Source organism: Phalacrocorax aristotelis, chromosome 2, assembly GCF_949628215.1.
Source record: "Phalacrocorax aristotelis chromosome 2, bGulAri2.1, whole genome shotgun sequence".
NCBI lineage: Eukaryota > Metazoa > Chordata > Aves > Suliformes > Phalacrocoracidae > Phalacrocorax > Phalacrocorax aristotelis.
In genome coordinates, this window is record NC_134277.1 from 19,871,478 (window position 1) to 19,891,773 (window position 20,296).

Genomic DNA, 20,296 nt, shown 5'->3' on the forward strand with positions numbered 1-20,296 from the left:
AGAAAAAAAAGAGATGAGTATTTTTTCTCCTAAGTTCTCTAAGCACTATTTTCTGCAACTACATACCCGTAAACCTGTGCAATTTTTTTAAAACCACATGCACCCGACCGTGCACTATTTGTACCACAGAAGCACAGTAACACAACTTTTTCTGAAGTGCCTGTGAGAAATACAATGCCCACGAACTGGGAATATTCACAGGTGCTCCACAAATGACTACTACAGTAGACATAGATTAGATTAGGTATTTGTCATGCTACCTGAATGTTACGCTCCACGTGGAATAGCCCACGTAGAACTCACCAGGAAATAGTTTTCATTCGCTTTTAGACAAAATATGTGCAACAGTAATTGTACAAATGCACTACAGCTGACCCGCCGTGAAAACCACGCTTCTAATGTTTTGGAGCGAAGCCAAGACAAACCCAACTAGTTTCACACAAAGTACACTAACCCTGTGCCAGTCTGCCGTGAATTCCCCTCTTTTAAAAGACATCCTGAGAAAAAGATGAGCTCAAACCCACTTTAATGGAAGAAGAGCGATTTCTCTGCCATAGGTGGCATGCAGCGCATTTAAAGGGAACGTGACATTATTTCTCCCCCCCTCGCGGGAGCAGCACCCTCCGCACCAGGCAGTGGCCGGCAAACTGTGACAGCAATACAGCACGCTCCGTGCTTCAAAGGTTAGACAGGAATCTCTCTAGAGAGAAAGTTAAACTCACAAAGTCAGAGTACTAAGGAAATCTGCAGATCCATTAGCACAAGAAAGACATGCTTTTTCCCCCATGCATTCTGCCTCCAGTTATAAAAAGCAGCAGCCAGGGGCATGTTTAAATGTAACTCCATCTTTGCCCGATTCTCTTACTTACCCTTCATCTGTCTGCTGTCTGTCGAGCAAGCCAGGCACAGCTCAAGTTTCTGGCTTTCATTTTCCTCCATTGTCCCTGCCTACCGCACAAGCTCCCCTCTCCAACTTGGAAGCCGCAGCGCCCGGACTGTCAGCGCCAGTCTCGGGGAGGGGAAAGGAAACCCTCCCTTCCCCAGCGCAGGGTCCCCCTAAGCGCCCCGCACGCCCGCCATGCCGGGGCGCGGGGTCTTCGCCGCAATGGTGGGCAGCGCGGGCGGCAGCGGCCGGACGCGCCCCCCAAGCCCTGGGCCCCAACAGGTGATGGGCTTCTCTGCTGGCGAGCCCCTAGCCGGCTCGCTTCCCGCTGCAGCCGGGGAGCCTTATGAAAGGGAACATTTCAAACATGATTACAGGCCTGAGTCTCTGCTGGAATCCGAATCCGTAGCCTTTTAAATCTCTGTCATGGGACAAAAGCCTTTCCACAGAATATTTTTTTAAGCTCGTAACCACCAAGCCCACAAACATTCCTGATAAATGCTCCTCTGTCTTTTATAGCGTCTAGTTTAAAAGTAATTCATTATATAAGCGCTTTGAGGTTTTGTTTTCTGTTGAATTCTTTCAAGCTGCTCAGAGAATGAATTAGGGAAAAATCAAGATACAGGAATTCAACTTTAGTGAAGCCAATAAAAATGAATGGTAGCAATATGTAAGCAGGGACTTCGATTAAGAGGGATTTTGAAGCCTCAGTAGCAAAGCATATAGAAACATATAACTAATTCTCTTTTGGCAGATCAGCGGCAAGAAGCCTGCATGAGAATCAGTAGATCCACTGGGCTGCGAGGCAAAAATAATGCGGCTGAAAAGGATGAGATCAAATCCCACAGATTCCAGCAGCTGCCACATGTGTTGATTTAGTAGAGAATATCAGACTGAATCAGTCTATCAAAACCATAATGCAGAGCCAGAGATGGTGGAACAAACTCAGTGTTGAGTTACAGCATCAAGACCAGAAAGTTTATCCATGGACAACTTCTGAATTAGGTTAAGAACAAAGCATAACTGAGATATTAATAAAAATATGCAATTTCTCATTTAAATCAACCTCGTACTGTAACACCAGATAACAGTTAGTATCTTGGATGTCTTTTTAAACAGACCTAGCATAATCTGGTCTTCCAAGCTTTCTTCGATTCTGACTTCAGTATAACATCAGCTAAATTGCTTGCAATGACCCCTCAACCACCCAGTCCAGACAGGCTAGGAAAATCCCGCTACGTTTCCTTCTACCTCTCTATCTGGCAGAAATGTCATCCTGTCTACTTAGATTATTGAATGCAGAAATGTTTTGTGTATATATAAATTCAATACAGAAGCTCAGAAGAATCATTCTCCTCATGCCCCAATCCTCCCCCTTGCAGACAGAAAAATCATTTGAGTAAATTACAATTAACAACTGATAAATAAACAAAACTATTGTTCATTAGATCAGACATACATATTCTCTAGCACTTAAGAAATATTTTTCCTTCCTAACAATTAATTTTGTATGGTCTTGGAACCTGGCAAAGGTCCCAGAAATCTGGCATGGAAAACACAGAAAAGATGAAAATACAATCTAAACATTAGCACTGCTATTTAAGGCCTGCAGTACAGTGCTCCCAACAGAATACTCCTATAGTTGCCCTGCAATATAAAGAAAACAGTGTGATATACATTGTATTTAGCTTAGTGTTTTTACTGGCCTGGGGTTACTCCTGCTCATTCTGATTGTGGACTATTTTAGGAGGAGGAGTGATGGCCAGCCATCCCACTTATCTGATGTAGCCTTTTGTGATATGGAGGAATGTGCCTTTAACACCGAGGTTTTCCTGAGTCTGGACAGGCATGATGAGCCTCTTGCAACTTATATTCACGGCCAGCTGGAAGGAGAAGAGGGCTCTTACAGGAATAGTGATCACTGAACACCACCAACTTGAAGAAATACAAAATAACTCAGAAACCCCCGATGGGAAAAGAAAGCCAGTGCAGTTGCCTGAAGTAACAACGTGAAAGATGTACCAAGACGTTACCTGTATACAGCATTCAGAAATTGAGAGTTAGGAAACTAAGGGCATTTAGAAAGACCTTATCCTGCAATAACACAATGGAAAGCACAAAACATACTTGCCTACAAACGCCTGAAAGGAAGGTGCTTTTGCAGCCTTGTACAAAAACAGGGTTAGTTCTGGAGATCAGTATAGTTTGTACCAAGAGCCTTAATAAGATCAAAAGCAATGCACTCTAGCCCTTTAGCAGGTCTTACCTCCATCCATGGTGGGGGAAAATAAAAAACTAGATTAGTTTAAGATTTAAAAAAAAAAGTAATTAAAGTTACAATACTGACTTTTAGCCAGCACCATTATTTTCCACAGCCAAGAGCACAAGGCAAAGAGTTGGTCTCTTGACTCCCCCACTGACATGTCCTAGTGAGCAGCCAGGTGCCCCTTGGGGCGGTGCCAACCTGGTCTGAAACTGTTGCTTTCATGGCCACAGCAAGATGCTCCCAATGCTGAGACTGACAGTAAATGGTATTGCTGATGCTGCTAAGGGGCCTGAGCAAAATGCAGAAATGATTTAAGAGAAATTGCTTATTTCATTGTGGACATGTGACTTGAAAACTGAATATCACCTTAGAGGAACTTCTGTGGCTGCAGTAGTCGTCTCTCGAACAGGATTAAAGAGCGTTGGCAAAAGGTGAGCCTAAACATAGCACGCTTTAGTATCATCCAAATCAAACAAAACAAAAGAGCCCACCCAGCCTCAGAGGAAACATAATTGCCTCTGCTGCTGCTCAGGACAGGGAACACTTGGGACAGCAAGGTCTCAAAGCGTGTCCTCACTTTAAAGGAAAAGTCCTTGGTCCCAAACTAGATTTAATTAATATATGTACTAATGCCATTCCTTAAGATGTTTCCTAAGTCTATTTAAAAGAATTAGTGAAACCCTTTAGCAGCTGAGATACTGGAGGCAGCCAGAACCATTATACTGTTAGGCTCAGATAAAGAGCTCCCCAGCACAGTCACTGGGATGAATCACTAACGACAAGTTAAACAAACTTGATTAACCAGTTCACAGCACGCAATCAGCATTTGTTTATCTGTGGAATCAACAATAACAGTGGTTCCTTTTAATTACTGTGCTCAGATCTGGACCCATCAATACCAAAACAATGCAATTCTGAGTTTAGCATATGCGTAAAAGGAACAATTAACAAATACTGGGTGCGCTCAATTAGTCAAACTTATAATATACAACAACAACTCCATGGCTCTAGGAATTATTCACAACTAAAAATCTGGGAAGTTAATTATTAATAGTTAAATCAGAAGAGCATCTCATAATTAATGACCTGTCTCAACATCCATGTGAAATCATGTAGCCACTGAGAAAAAAGTCATGACTGCTCCCTGCAGGAACCAGCCTGACACTGTCTAGCTTACTGTAGTCCAGAAACAAAAGAAATATTAGTCCCAGAGTAGTAAAGGACAAGTCTGGGAGGAATAATGAGCACTCAGGCAGGTCACACTGCAGCACCTCTCCAAGCTGTTACAAAGCCAGAGATCGCTTGGGCCTGCCCTGGAGGAGGGGAGCATCAGGACGATGCTCCAGTGGGTCACGAAACCTCCCCTCCAGCTGGGGAGTTGTGGTGGCCATTCGCTAGCAACGGGTCAGACCAGAAATGGAGAAAGTAAATTTGGAAAAACAGCACTGATGGTGGTGAAACCCTGATTTCCACCTCGGCCAGCAGAGAGCAGCTTCAACGCTGCAATTCATTGGAGCACATCTCTATTCTTCTTTGTGCCCAGCAAGTTCACTGCAGTCCTCTGTGTGGTCTCTCAATGCTTAAAACTAAAATAGACTCACTCCTAAAAGAAAAGGTCCACATTCAGATAGCGTATTATCAAAGATGATGTAATACTAGCCACTAGCAACAAAACAGATTTACTCCTAAAAGAAAAGGACTATGTTTAGGTAGTATATTATCAAAGATGTTCTAATACTAGCCACTAGCTTGTACAAGCAAAATGAAAAAAATCTCTGAGGTCTATGGATATGAATTAATGCAGGTAGATCTGAGGGAAAAGAGGTTTACAATATTTTAAAATTGTCTACCTATTTGGTATTGTACAACAAGGAATCACAGATTTTTAAGATGTAGAGGGGGGCTTTATGATCATTTGGTCTCATCTGCTTAGTAAGGGATTTCAATGAACTGGGTCCTATTTCTAACGCAAGGATAGTGGTTAAACTATTCAGTGGTTAAATTAAAGGGAAACATCTGAATTTTATTTTAAAATTTATGATGACAAACAATCTAATACAACTTCTGGCATTATTTATCATTAAATTACCTTTGCTGTTAAAAAATCTGTGGAGAGTTTCAATATTTATACTCTCACCATTCCAGTTCAGTTAAGAACTCTCATACTTGCCAGGAAAAATTAGCCAAAGGAGTGAAATGGTAACACTCCAGCTGAAGCAAAAAAGAAAACTGAGTAGAAGCCTCTCTACATATGTCCACAACAGAATTTCATTGTGTCTTGTCAGACCTACAGGTTTCAGCTCTCCAAAGAAGTTCAGACACTGACAGTGGTGCCAAGAGCCACCACCAGCCTTAATCACTAAAACAACTATTAAAAAGAGTCACTAGGAGGTTGAACATGAGCTATTCAAGCAGAAGATACATTCACCTTTCCAATTACATTTCAGATGGAGCTCTGGGGAGCAGCAATAATCACCTGCCATTTGGCATCACTGAGCTCTCAGGTATGAAGGAGGATGCAGTGTCCCAGCCTACCTCCCGCTGACAAGCGCTGTGCACTTAAGTGCCTTACGCATCTCCAGGTAACAGAGTATCCTTCATTCACTCCAAAAGTCACAACTCTGACACCTGGACACCTACATCATCTTAAATAGGTTAGGTTTTCTGTTTTCCAAGTTTTATTCTCGTTTCCTTATTCCCCCTCTGAGTTTTTAAACAAATGAAAAGGTCTGAAAGCAGTAAACACTTGTGCATGCCCTAAATCAAACTGAGACAAAGGGACTGTGGTCATCACAAAGAAGCGCTAACACTAAAGTGGGGAGAAAAAATAAAAGGTGGTTCTTCTCTTTCATCCATAACTTTACCTCCCTCTCTAAATTGGGACAATCCCAACAAAGCTAACTTGATACACTTTAACATGACTTCCCTTCCTGCCGCCCAAGGTAAGATGAAGCAGAGCTAAATGAGCATACTTACAGAACGTATATTTCTGAGTACGTAATGCAACACCTTGTTTCAGACTTTCTACCCCCCTGGCGTTGTCATCCCACCACACCAAGCTAACATTGATATTCGTACATTGTCACCAGCACAGCCAACTTTGAACTGAAGACCCTGGCACACTACAGCTCCTCCTCGTGCCTGCCAGCCTGGCCAGCCCTTCACACATCACACTTCCCATACAGGATCACCTATGGGAAGGCATAGATCACCCTGTAAACACAGAAACAAAAAATATAAACATCTGTTTTTGTAAGGTACCAAACAAGTAACTCTGTGAGAGGAAAACGTGCCTTACATTGTGGAAACGTCAGTCACTAGAGTTTAATCAAATGAAAAGCAATATGTGGGTGGGAAGGAACAGTGTAGGGAATTGTTTCTGGGGGACGTGGAGGAAAGGGAGGGGAGAAGGTTACTTTTAAGTCCATCTGCTCTACATTCAAATTCTATTTCTCCCCAGTGTAAAGCATTTTGGTTTTGATAAGTTCCCTTTTGGATGAATTTGCTCATAGAGAGCTCTGGTGAGAGTTTGGATTCAAATTGGTCCAACTTTTTAGCAGTGCCAGAAGAATAAACTTAACGCCTGAAACACTGACTATTGCTGGTTTCATGGATGTCTGCAGGATCTGGTTGTAAATGTATGAGGTGACATGCTTTAGTGATCAAAGGTATCGAGAGTTGCTCTCTGCAAAGTACAATTATACTTTAAAAGAATCATGAGAGATCCTTTATTTCAGCTCTTACCAAGTACACATGGAGCTTGTATGATTGTCAGATGACTGCGTGAATTAATAGGAAATACAAAGTGTACTTTGATGGAGCCTAGGTCCAGAAATAATACAATAATAGTTCAAGTTACGTTGTGATTACCAAAACTATTTACTTATCAACAGGCAACTCTGATAAATATTCTACCACAAAAGAATGGCTTAAATAAAATAATTAGTAAATAATGATTAGAAATTAACACAATGGCACCAGTATTGCCAACCCTCAGTATTCACAAAATTAATGATGATGGCCTTCCTTAAAAAGTCACTTTTTTTGGGAACACTATCCATTTTATTCATCTCTGGGCTGTACCCAATCATATATTTGACTTTTCTTCACAATGTCACTGGCAAGAACTAGATTTTTTTCCAAGACTCAGGCTAAAATCACGGAAGAGGTCAGTGCCACTGTGACTTAATGAGTTGGGCATTTTTAATTGCTCTTACTACAGTTTCTCCCTATCCCCTGCCACAAAGGCAGTACTACACAGCAAATGACAATCTAAGTGTTTGAAAAGAGATAAAGACAAGCAGAATAAATTCTTACAGCTTTGTATCCATGCAGATCCGATTGCTAATCTAGCATGGACGGTCACAGATCATGGTTTGTAAAGCTTTTGTTTCTACAACCTGTAGAGCACCAGCTCCTGAAGGCAGATGTAAGAGCAGGGGGCCACTGTAGAACTTCCAACATGTAAATGTATCAATGACCTCTCCAACAGTATATACATCCCCTTCCTTCAAAAGTGCCTCTCTGACCTTCCCAGACCACGCTGATGCTATCATTAAGACAGCTGATCAGTAAGAAAACAATCAGAGCTGACAGCAGTGGCACTTCTTTTCTGTCTGAGGCCTGCCCAATCTGTTCTGCCGAGATGCACACTTATTAATTCACTATCAGTATTTAGGATTTCACAGCTTTAGGGCAACATGGACCATTTAATTATCCTGTCCAACCTCCCAACACAAACCATTAAATTTGACATGGGGTCCTCACATGAAGGCCAATCACTTAAATGAGATGAAGACAACATTACTGGTCTCAGGATACCCACGCTGCATCTGCTCTAGTGTTTGTTTCAAACCCTGCCACACAAGTGATGAGATCTACCCAGATGATCAGCATAAGAAAGTGAAGGACATCAAGCTCCCAAATGACTTAACCCTGAGGAAAGTTCTTTCCTCTGTCTTTAATTTCCCACATCAGACATCCACCTTAAAAAAACCCCAAAACTATCCTAACCTCAGAGATGTGGTGCACACATTCAGCCACTGTCTCCAGCACAGCCACTCTCTTATGCATGAAAAAAACTGAACAGAAAAAGAAAAGCACCTCAAAACATACCTAGCCCAAGGTACGTGGAAGGGGGCAAACCCTCCTGAATGCTGTACGTTACTAGCTGAAAGGCTGAAGCATGACAGTTGATTATAATCACTGTCTAATACAGAGCTGCAAGAGCTACAAGCATGTTATTTGAGGGCGTTTCAGCACGCAGGCCCGTGAGGGTGGGTGATGGAGCTGATGGCCCAGGCACACCACGTCCAGCAGCAGCAGGACTTCCACAACTCTCCACCCTGCAACAACCAACCCTGTAAATACAGGCTTTCTTGCTGCACCTGGACTAACATGGTTTTGCAAATATACGCATTCTCATTTCACAGACTATGTTATAGTTAATTGACTGATGTTTAATTACCCTCAGTGCTAAGGAATTGCTTCCTATTTCTTCAGGGTAAGGTTGACTTAACTTCAGTTTCCAGCAGTCAGACTTATTCCCCCCTTGTCAGCCAGACCCACCAGGGCTATAGGACCTGTGCTGGGTTAGAAAGCCACCTCACAGCCTCCTCCTCAATCACTCATATCAGCTGAGCTCCTGAAGACTTGCATTATACCTCAGTTTCAGTTTTCATCTTCGAAAACAAGTCTTTTTCTCTCTTTATTTTCTTTCTAGTATACCCATTTTCTCCTTGCAGTGCAGCTAGCAGAATTATCAGAGCCCATTATTCTGAACTTAATATAACAACAGTAATAAGGGGGTACATGACCTAAGTTTACCTCAGAAAACACCGGTGCAGCTGGATGCTGCATGACAGCACAGAGCCCCCAGGGAAAGGGGTACGAGGATGGAGCACTCCACAGCCTGGACAGGGAGGCTATGACCATGGCTACCTCCTCCCGAAAAGGGAGATCATGCTTTGGGCATGGCAAGGACAAAATGTCCAAGCACCAAGCGAGCTGCAGTGACATGACTCTGGTGTCATACCTTATTTCTCCTACAAGGGGAAGTCTGCTTCTTCTGTGCAACACTTTTGCAGAAGATAAAAAGGGAGAAAAAGTAACAATGATCCATCTCATCAGGCTCCAAGAAGCACACAAAATTGCCTGGGGTGAAGGCAAGAATAAGCAACGTCAGCACAGAAAGCTGTCATAAAAGGTTTAAGCTTATTCAGAGGTTGAGCCTCTGTCTCTCTCATGAATAAATACATAACCCAAGACAATTTAATTCCAACTGTTTTGTATTTCTTACAAAAATTTTCCAGACAACATGATGACTCAACAGGTGAGCTGTCCACTGACAACATAAAATGACATTGTATTATTATCTCCCTTTACAGACTGCAAGTCTGCACTGAGATATACAAATATCTCTCATAATATAGCACATGCCTTTACATGCAGCATAGCTGAGGATAGGGAAGAGGCACTAAGTAGTGACAATAACAGGCTTTCTTCACTCCAGAGGAAAAGGTTATTAAATACTAATTGGTGACATAGACACCTTTTACTGCATACACATATACTCCAATACTCTGATTTCCAAGACTCATCTGCAAAAGTATAACTTTGTGATTTATGATTTTCATACTATTGCCTTAATCTTTCATAATTAACATCATGATGTCCAGTGATAAATTCACACTTTTTTTCTGTCTTTTTCTTTTTTTTGCTCTACAACTGCAATTAAAAGATAGTATGTCAAGACGGCAGCTAGAATGATCTCTAAATCCTTTTACCAGTTGGAGGAAATTCTGGGCAAAGTGCTGGAAGGAAAGAAGTATCAAAATCTCTTTGAGACAAGGTGACAGTATTACTTACATGCCCCCATTTCAGTTTTATAAGTTCCCATAAATCCTCTCTCACAGCAGAGAGTAACACAGGAATGCCCTTGGAAGAGGACATTGGGTAAGGAAAGGATGAGTTTGCAACCCATAAGTAGTATTCATTCAGTGCTTTTAGTCTGCGTTTTTGCAAGGAGTCTTGCTGTAAGAGCTCAAATCGAGGATTGCTGGTCCCAGTAGAGAAGCTCTATCCAGAGCTATTCTCTCTCCAGGACTATGGTAGTAAACCTAAATGCAGAAGATGGTCTGCAGAATGGAAATTAGAACAGAGGGCTTCACAGGTCTGACATCAGTTGAAGCACCTAAATCAAATCTGAAGCACTTCTAAAGAAGTGCCTGAACGCAGCCAGAAAATACAGCCTGAATACCACAATAAGGGGGTAAAATGCTACAGGCAGTAATTATCAATCACTTTCTTTTCCCAACCATCAAAGTAATTTGTTTGTTTTCCACACCCTACAAGGAAAAGACTGGGTGGTCTTCTGATTTTAAGAGTCTGAGAAATATTCCTCTGGAGGAGGCGGCCACACTGGGCCTCCTGGGCAGCATGAGGTCCTTTTTCAACACTGTCTTACAGTGTACTTGATTTTAGTCACAGACATTAAGACTGTGTCAGTGCTTTGCAAATCATCACTAAATACCTTTTCTGCATAGCTCCATGCAAATCTCAGGAGTGTTTCCAAGACATGAATAAAGCACTGGTTGTTGAAAGGTAGCATGTTTTCAGTTCCTCAGCTGTCTTCATCAGCTTGGGACTGCCACACCGCAGGGATTCTTTATTTGGTTAAAGACAAGTTCCCCGTCATCTTGCAGAAGTTGTCACCAGTTGTAAGAATATAGCAGCTTTATTTGATACATGATAAGTAACAGTGAATTCTGAGGCTATTAGTTCATTGAGGGAGTGACATCTCAATAAACCAGAAACATTAAACCTCTTGCAGACAGCTTAAATAATTTACCTATTTTTAAAAAAACTTCTAGTACATTGCTACAAATTCCGAATTTAAAAAAATAATGAAAAATTTTTGTATCTTCAGCCCCTTCTTAAATAATGTACATCTGATAATACCTAGGCTCAAAACGATGCCATTTAAAGTCTAAGTTGTTTGCATGCTAAAAAACCTAAGCCATGGAGTGTTCAGTGTTGCAATTCAGCATCCTTTGTCAGTAAAAGGAAGCTAGGAGAAAGTGGGGCAGGAACCAGGCTGAAAAGCTTTCTGAAAGCTGCAGCTGCACCCAACAGCTCAAATTTAAAATCACACATTATTTTCTCTCTTCATTTTGTGGGCTCTGCCACAGTTTTCAATAAACCACAAATTCAGCCACAGAGGCACTATCACTCGTAATTTTCTTTTGCTGATGGAGCTAAACTAAGAACCATAAACACTCCCCACCCTGACTTCAGAAAGTAGTGTATGTCACTTCCCAATAGGACTCTGACACATTGCATGTGGACAACATGTTAGGCGAGCAGCAAAACCCAGATGTGGACTTGTGAAATCAGTAATTTAATGTTGCAGAGAGAATCGGAAACACAAGATCATATGGGTCGAGGAAAGCAGAAGCAAGAACTGCATTTTCATTTCCCAACCCAGTGGGAGAACAGACACGTGATAGCCAGCAGATATGGTTCCCTTGGATTTCCACAGGGCATGTAGCAACATTCCTTGGTAAAGAACCAAACAGAGGAGATCCTCCCATCAATAAAAAATGAATAAAGATAGGAAAGACCCTGTAGGAACAACTGCCAAGTTTCCCAAGGGATGGAGATTACTAATGGCATCACAGAGAATGCACTGGTCCAGGCAGCTCTCTAGTGAGCTGGAAAAGAATGTACAAGTGAGGTGGCAGAGCTTGCTGAGAACGTGACAATATTCAGTGAAGTAAAGATGAGGGCTGATCATGAAGAAGAGACTTCACAAGATTCATTGACTAGGCAGTAAAGTGACAGATGAAATCCCATGTAGATAAACGTAAACTGATGCGCGTTGACTTTGAACAGAATATTACCACTCAAAAAGAGAGTTTGAGGTTAATAACCATTTTATGAAAATTTCAGCTCAGTGCTCATTAGTGATTAAAAAACCAAATAGTTGTTAGAAAATGCTAGGAAAAGACTAGCAAATAGACAGATAATATCATTATGCTACTCTACAAATCCACAGCCTACCCACATTTTTAATATTGCATGCAGTTTTAATTCACTCCAGGTCAAAACAGATACAGCAGAAATAAGAACGTTAAGAAAAAGGCATCATAGATGATCAAAGTTATGGAACAGTATCTGTACAAGGAACAACTAAATTATGTAGGACTCTCCATTCTGAAAACAGATGACTGAAACATCTGCTTGAGGTCTATAAACATGAGTGACAGAGAGAAGCTGAATAGGGAAAGACTGTTCATTGTCTCTCTCAATACAGACTGTAGGGCCATCAAATTAAACAAGTAGGCTAATGATTCAAAAATACATAGATGTGAATATTAATTTCACAGAGCACTATGGAAGTGCTGCTAAGCTGGGGAACTTCTTGCTGTAGGACAATTGAGTTGCTGAGTTTACAAGAGTTTAAAAAGATAAAAAAACAGGTTAATGGGAAAAAAATTCCATTGAGCACTGTTAAATAAAGGACATAATCCTCGGTAATCCCGTAATCATATATTGCTGGGAGTTGGGAGGATATTCCAGAAGTATCACGATGTACTCTCTGTGATCCGCTACTCTTTCCTAGGGAACCATCACCATTTGATACAGGTTGCCAGGCTGGACCTCTGGTCTGACCTGCTACAGCTGCTTTTACACTTGACAAGGTACAAGAAGCCCTAATGCTGACAGTAACACTTTGTCATACATGTTAAGCAGAAAGAAACAGAAACAACTACATTACAACAGAAAAATAACAACCCCAGACCTAATAAATACACTATGCTGTGTAGCGAGAATTGTACAGACAACTCCTCCTGGAGAGAGGATATGGGAGAGAATGAATGGCATACAGTATGTTAAATCATATCTCATTTGTTGTAAAAATGGCCTTAAACAGTTGTCTACACAGCAAAGTTAGTGTAGTGGAAGCTAGAGGATGACTTTGCCATGCTTCGGCTATTCCACGGAGTTGGTGGACAATGCAGGGTAAATCTTATATGTTGTCAGCATCTGAAGCTCTGACTACCCCCAAGTGTCAGAACACTACTAAACCTGAGCAAGCAATCTGTACAGCTCTGGGGGGCTGAGATCATCTTTTGTCTCTCATTAACTCCCCACTACCAAGAGGCCACTCTGGAGGACTTTAGGTGCCATGACACAGGCTGAAGCACAGGGTAGAACCAAGCCTCTCTCATCCTTCCCCATCTTTCTGGAATATTGGACCCTGGGTAAAGGCAGGCAAGACTGTGCAGATCAGCACACAGTACTCCACAGCGTAGTACAGGGATCTGGTAGCAGCAGGAACATTGGCAATTTGCTCAATTAGAAGCATGAAATCTGAATATCTGCCCATGCTTCTGCACACAACCTCTCCATGCGGGCATCAGATGTTTTGTTCCTGTAGTTCTTCGGATATTTGCTTTTACTATTTCCTTACCTTACTGAGATGTCTAACCACCTCCCTGCCTTCCTATTCCAAGAAAGCAGGAGAGGGTGTTTTGGGTTTTGTTTTGGGTTTTTTTTGTGTGTGTTAGGAGATTTTTCAAGGGCAAAGAATAATATACCTTTTATTAAGCAGCTATGCACAGTAAGAAACTTTTTACTAGCAATTTCTCGAGGAATGTTATGACTGGCTGACTTGAAAGAGGCCTATCCAGAATCTCATTAGATTTTCAAGTACTTTAGAAAGCAGTTCTTACTGAATTATCAAACTTGCAGGAAAGTAATGGCAGTTTCATACCTGAGATTATGTACTTCTGTGTTAACTGCAGAAACATATCAGACTAGTAAGGAGTGTCATGCACTTGGAGCTACTGCAGTAACAGGGACCTGCTGGGTTATGTTGGAGAAGACTCTTCGTAAACATTAATTTGCATGAATAAATACTGTTTTTCAAAGTGATGTACATATGACATGATATCCAGTGATCTAACTCGGTAACGCTTGACCCAGAAAAACTGAAGTGGTTAACAAAAAAACCACGAAAGCTTCATGGTTGTGGAGCACACACAGTTCACACCACCTTGCATAAGCAATCTTTGCATACTGCTGTTTGAACAGAGCCGCCAAATCCATCCTCTGTTGGAGACCAGGGCCCCTGCATACGGGCCTGCAAGGGTGGCTGCAGGCTGGCAGAGGCACTGGTTATTCTAGAGCTGGTTTACGCCCATCCACAACATTGACACGGCAAACAAGGGAAAATCAGAGTGCTATGTTCTAGTTGATGGGACTTCTCCTGAGATACCACCAAAGAATCCCAGAGCTTCCTTCTTCTGAAGGGAAGCCAACCTGCAGCACCTCACCTAGTCTCAGCCAGCAAAAACACAAGCAGCTAGTGTAAGATACACACCTACTAAACCACAGGGGTGAAACAGGAACCTGCTGAAGGTTACTCATCCCACACCTTCTAGACACCTATTTTAGGATGGGGTGAATTACTCTCCTGAGATGTCTTTCCATGACTGTAAACCAGCATACACATTAGACTAAATACCCAACACGTATAGGGCCAGCGTTGCAGGAGGTGACTCACACACAGGCAGAGCAGAGCACTGATTGTTCAGTGGGCAGCTCTCCATTGGAGGTAGTGGTGGTCTCCTGAAAACATCTGCACATATGGCTTTTTGGATTGTATCACACTTCATTAAATATTTTTGAGAATATAATAAAATTAATTTTTTATTTGGAAAACATGTACTATATATATGGCAATGTACTGTATATATGGCAATATCTTCTAATACTCTTTAACATTTCCACAATGTTTTAGGCAGTGGGTGATTCCCATGTAGACTGTTTTCCTGAAGAGCCAAGCATATATTTAATCCTAAATTTTAGACTCGTGTTCCAGATTCTCTGTATGAAGACTTCCCTATTTCTATTTTTGCCCAGCACTTTTTGTCATACTGTTTTGCTGCCAGCAGACTGGACAAATCAGTTTCTTAAATGCTTCTTTCCTGAAACAAAACAATCCAACCCAGAACATATTCTAAGGAGACTCTCACCATCATTAAATACCATTTTACAAGGCTGAGGACTGTCTGTCTTTCCCTTGCACTACATTTCTGCCTGCAGTCCCATACCAGATGGAGTTGTTGCATGACTCCTGGCCAGGCTTTGAAAACCGAAGCATGAAGCCTGCTCTTAAACTTCTGTCCGTAACACTTCATGAGTGGTTGCTGCGGCTGTGCCAGAAGAGTTGCAAACAGCACTTCCTTCTACACTTTGACCCCAATCCATGTAGACGCAGTGGGCTCTCCTGAGCAGCGCCGGGGTCTCAGGTCTGTGCAGCATATGGCACCACGCAGAGAAGGTAACACTTCTCCCTCTCACGCAAACACACACGTGCATTCTGCAACTGCCTGCTTAGCTGTTTCTTTTCTCATCTCTCGGCTCATCATCATCAACATATTTGCTGACAAAATATCTTACTTTGACCCTTACAGCCCCCCACGGAAAACAAATCAAGAAGAGCTCTGGCAGTATGTAGAGATGAAGGCATAGTTAAAAGGTTGAGATTTCAAAGCTGTTGGTAGCTGGACAGAGTGGATAGTTGGATTGGTGAGAAGCAGAGAGCTGGGCTGGGGGTTTACAACAGCTAAGGCTGCTCAGCATCAGCCTGACTATCTACATGGAAAGCGAGCACCCACCTGCAGGCGCTGAAGGTGCCGTCCCTTAAAGCACACAGCCAGCAGAAGGAGAGGGAAATTGCTTCCTGTCTTGCTACTTTGTCTTAAGACTTGTCCTAGCTTTTCACTTTGTGGTCATCAGATGGCTATGCTCAACGTCCTGCCAATGAAGTACATGCAATTTCTGCAAAACTAAATAAACAGTTTCCTACCATGGGAAGTCCCAAAGCACTGAGAAAGTAGGTTGATCTCCACCCACTGTGTTTCAAAACTTCCTTCATAGCCTCAAATTACAGCCTTCTAATGAAAGTAAGGGAAAATCAGATGACCAGAGCAATCAGACTTTGCCAATAGAGGTATTAACAACATGGAAACCACTTTAAAAAAAAAATCTTTGTAAAATGTGCATTTTCCTCTCATCCTCAGCAAAACAAAATGAGCCCCAAAAGAAGAACATGCAGAAGAACATCCTCTGCCCTCCCTCCAGCTGGTGACGGCGGAAGCCGTACCCCGGGCCGGGGCAGCGCGGCGGGGGGCAGGGGGCAGCGCGGGGACCGGCAGCCGGTGCGCTGCTGCCCCCTCCTGGGCAGCCCTGCCCGCCGCAGCGCCCACCCGGGTCACAGCCACGCAGGACCTGCCCCGTACTTCTGAGATGCGGTGCGTGGCATTTTATAAAGGGAAGGGAAGGCAAAGGCGAAGGGCTGGCAGCGCCCCGCCGGGGGGGCCGGGCGGCTCTGCCCCGGCTCCGCTGCTCGGCAGTAACTATGCGGGTCCTGAAATTGTCGTCGAGGGTGAGGTTAATCCAGAGCCAGGAAAGGCCAGGACCGACTCTGTTAGCACTGTAGCTAGCAGAAAGAGTGGGAGTGCCAAAGGAGAGGGAGATGCTGAGTAGAGAGGTCTCTCTGGCTGTATTTGTAAGACAGTTCTCCCACTGCCGAGGATATATAATCAAATTAAAAAGAGACAGACAAACAAAACAGAAACGTTCCCAGCCAGTTTACAACTGGATCTAAAACAAAGTTATACTCCATAAACCTGAGTCTCCCACTGAAAACATGTTGAGAGAAATTATTTCTTTGATGTACGTGCTCTTAGTACCATAGGCTCACACCAGCTCTGAGGGGTCAATGTGCTCATGTTCCCTCAGACCAGGAGAAAAGTCTCTTGATATTTAAATCTGAGGCTTGCAAAGCCTCATCTAACCTCAACTACTGCTTTCATCCACTGGAACAAAACCAACCACACAGGATGAAATGCAGTGCTGCATAAATCAGAGATACTGTAGGACTCTGCAGACAGGGAGCCAGCGCAGCTGTAGAGAGCTTATACAATCTGTCTTTGCTGGTCTACAGCATCTAATGGCCCACCAGCTCCTGCTTCAGCCTTCTCCTCCCAGGTAACTCTGAGCAAAGTGCTGAGCACAAACCCAAGCCTGAAGTCACATCAAAGCAGATTGCTAAGGTAAGACCCCCAACTGAGAGAAAAGTCAAAAAGCTTTATCAGGACTGGATAAGAAAAGTAATTCTTAGATGCTGTGTTTGGGAAACCTCAAATTGTGATCTTCTTGAACACAAAGGAGTAGAAGTTCTCTATAAGGCAGGCATGAAACAACTTAAAATCTCTGTCTTTCTCCAAGACCTCATTTGCTTTCAGGGTGAAAGCCTCGGACTGTTGTCTGTCACCACAGCCCCAAAACTGGCTAGACCACAAGAGAATCTGCTGCAAGCCAGTATAGTGAGACTGATTAACCACTTAAACGTTACTGAAGATCTCAAAATAGGTCTTAAGTGGAAGATGGTACATTTTACTTTGTAAACACTCATGACACTTGTTTTTGTAGTTGTACAGGCATGCGCACTTGGCACTCTGCACACTCACTGCAGTGCCATCAATATGAACCACTAAGTTCTGAAGTAGAATTCAACTCTTATAATTGCTCTTTAGTTACCGGGGTTGATGTCTGGCTGAAGATAAAACCAAACCAAAACATGAAGTCTTACACCAAACACAAGCTGTGATGCTGGAAGAATTTTTAACTGCTCATATAAAATACCCACACATGGGACATTCTGCATTACTTCTTAACATTACTGCATTTCCTTCACAGGGATGGGGTTAGATTTAAACCCCAAGGACACATTAGCATTGCCTATGGAAAGAAAAATACCCAAGGAATTTATAGCTGATATACCAAAAGGAAAAGAAAAAAAAAAAGAAAAAAAAAAAAAAAGCTTAAACTTGACTTGGCAAAGTCTTTACACATATTAGATAAAGACTTAGAAAACAGATGCTCCTTCTTACCAGCAGCCAAGATCTTCTAATATCCCTACAACTTGTTAATCAACTAACATATGGTACCACTTTAGGAAAACACACCATTCTGATTTTGCATTTACATGTCCTGTTTCCTACAGAACTATTGTCAAGATTCAGCCATTGTAGTATAACTTAGTAATTTTTATTCCTATACTTTAAGTTAATCAACAAGCACAGAAATAAAAAGAGAATTGATTTAAATCCAAACAATAAGTAAAACTCATTTTCACATGGTTTCCAGTGATGGATGAATTTCCTCTTACGATGCTGAACATCACCATTCTGTATAAAAATCAAAATTTGCTGCAAAATTACAACCTAAAAGTTCTGTTGACTTTGACTTAAAGCCCCTGAAAAGCCAATACATTAAGTTTTTTGGGCAAAGCTAAACTATCAAGGCAAAATTTAATGTAGCTTGGTAATATCTGCACAAGGTAGTTCCCACATATACATAACTTTGCTAATGTGTTTTATTTTATATTTTATACACACGAGGCCTTACTGCCTCCTAAAAAGACACCATAATTTACTTATACACACAATATAATACTTCTAAACACATATTAGCTACAAATTAAAATATAGTTAAGGTTTCTTTTTAATGAACCCTGTGCACTTATTTAAAACCAGTATTGCTCTGCTGACCTAGTCCCTCTCAGCCTGCGACTGGCTTAATTTACCAATACTCAGCTGCTGGGCCTTAACAGCTTCTGCCACCCTTACACAAATTCAGTGCAAGTCCGTTCACAATATCACATACCTTCCACAAACCCACCACCACTCCGTCTGGGTCCTGGGTCATCATTTCTGCTACTTCACCACCCCAGGGTGATGTGATCAGCCTGATCTCCAAAAGCGATTTTCAAACCCTGCTTACAGACTGCTGCAACAGTTCACCACCATCTGCACTGCTTCTCCAACACTAAATTCAACCCAATGTTCTTGCACCACAGGCAGGTGGGGTTTGGCTGCTGTGGTTCGTTCTGCAGTGCCACCGTCCCTCTGCAGCCCTGCCCATGCCAGCCCTGGGGCAGGGTGGCAAGGGTCGACTAAGGTGCAAAGGTGTGGGGCAACGGGTGCTCAGGACTTTGCAGCAAGCGGCACAAGTATTTTGCCGTGTCACCCTGCAGACAAGGTGACATCCAAATAGCCCTGGTCAGAGTGTGAAAGGGAACGACTGCCTCTGCTCAGATATGGAAACTGTAAGCAGGAGCAAAGAAGTTTGGCAGAGAAAGTCTATAAAGCAGTAAAGCTTGTGAAGAAAGCTTAAGGGGGCATTTATGCTTTCTGTTTGCTATTTAAATTAAAGATAGGCAGTTTTGAATATATATAGTGTACACATATTCTACATTTTGAGGCCGTTAGGAGGGCTTGTTTTTTGGCTGTTTTTTAGTGCTTTTAATATCAGACACAGATGTAGAACAATTTAAAAAAACACTTTCAAAGTACTGTCATATGGAATCTTGTTTGTGAGTACAAAAAGAATTGCCTTACAATGCCACTTCTCAGCACTTGGGATGACAACAAATGCAGTTCTATTTAAAGGAAGAGATAACTAAAATTTCTGAATACCTGAAACACGGTAAAAGCACCCGACATGTTTTATAGACAAATTACCATTTTTCTTTCAGGATTTCCAATGGCAGGATAAAAATGAAAGTAAGACATGAATTCCTGAAATTTGTCTAAGATATGGTTTAAAAGTTGAAATCTGGTCTTTTGTTTGCAAGAAATACAAAGGCCCAAAGTTACAGGAAAATGAAGTGATGTAAGAAAACCGAAATAAAGAAAATTCTGTAACCTTCAGTTATTTTACACTTTCCAAAAATTTTATAAATTCACATAGATAGGCTGGAAGAAAACCTGACATTCTCAATTTATTAATGATTAAACTTTGAACTATCCTATATGGACACCTGTATGCACAAACACATAAAGCTACGCCTGTTTCACAACATATCTCTCCCTCTCTATATTGTTCACCATCAATTAAATTGCAAACTTTATCAAGAGGTGTGACAATTTGCTGTATAGCGTGTGGTGAAACAGTCCACTGAATTCTGGTATGGGTTTCAGGCTATTACTCATAATATAATAAATGATACTTTAAAATGGATTGCAGAAATCCTCTCTCAGTTAAATATTCAATTTTCATTTAAAAGTAGT

At 42.0% G+C, this 20,296-nt stretch overlaps 1 protein-coding gene across 11 annotated transcripts in view; it reads right to left on the reverse strand.

The window, feature by feature from the left end:
* KIAA1217 (KIAA1217 ortholog) overlaps positions 1–20,296 on the reverse strand; it is a 371,380-nt gene that overhangs the window by 180,660 nt on the left and 170,424 nt on the right. For 3 of the 11 annotated variants that reach the window (XR_012658855.1, XR_012658854.1, XM_075082653.1), the window contains exon 1: positions 870–1,271. The exons of 2 other annotated variants lie outside the window; for them this stretch is intronic. Coding sequence is in view for 7 of the 9 variants with exons in the window: in XM_075082653.1 (XP_074938754.1) it covers positions 870–939 (70 nt within the window). In the remaining 2 variants the exon portion in view is untranslated. Of the gene's footprint in view, positions 1–869; positions 1,272–20,296 lie in introns of those variants that run through there. 6 more of the 11 variants (XM_075082648.1, XM_075082658.1, XM_075082644.1 and 3 more) reach the window with 5 other exon arrangements.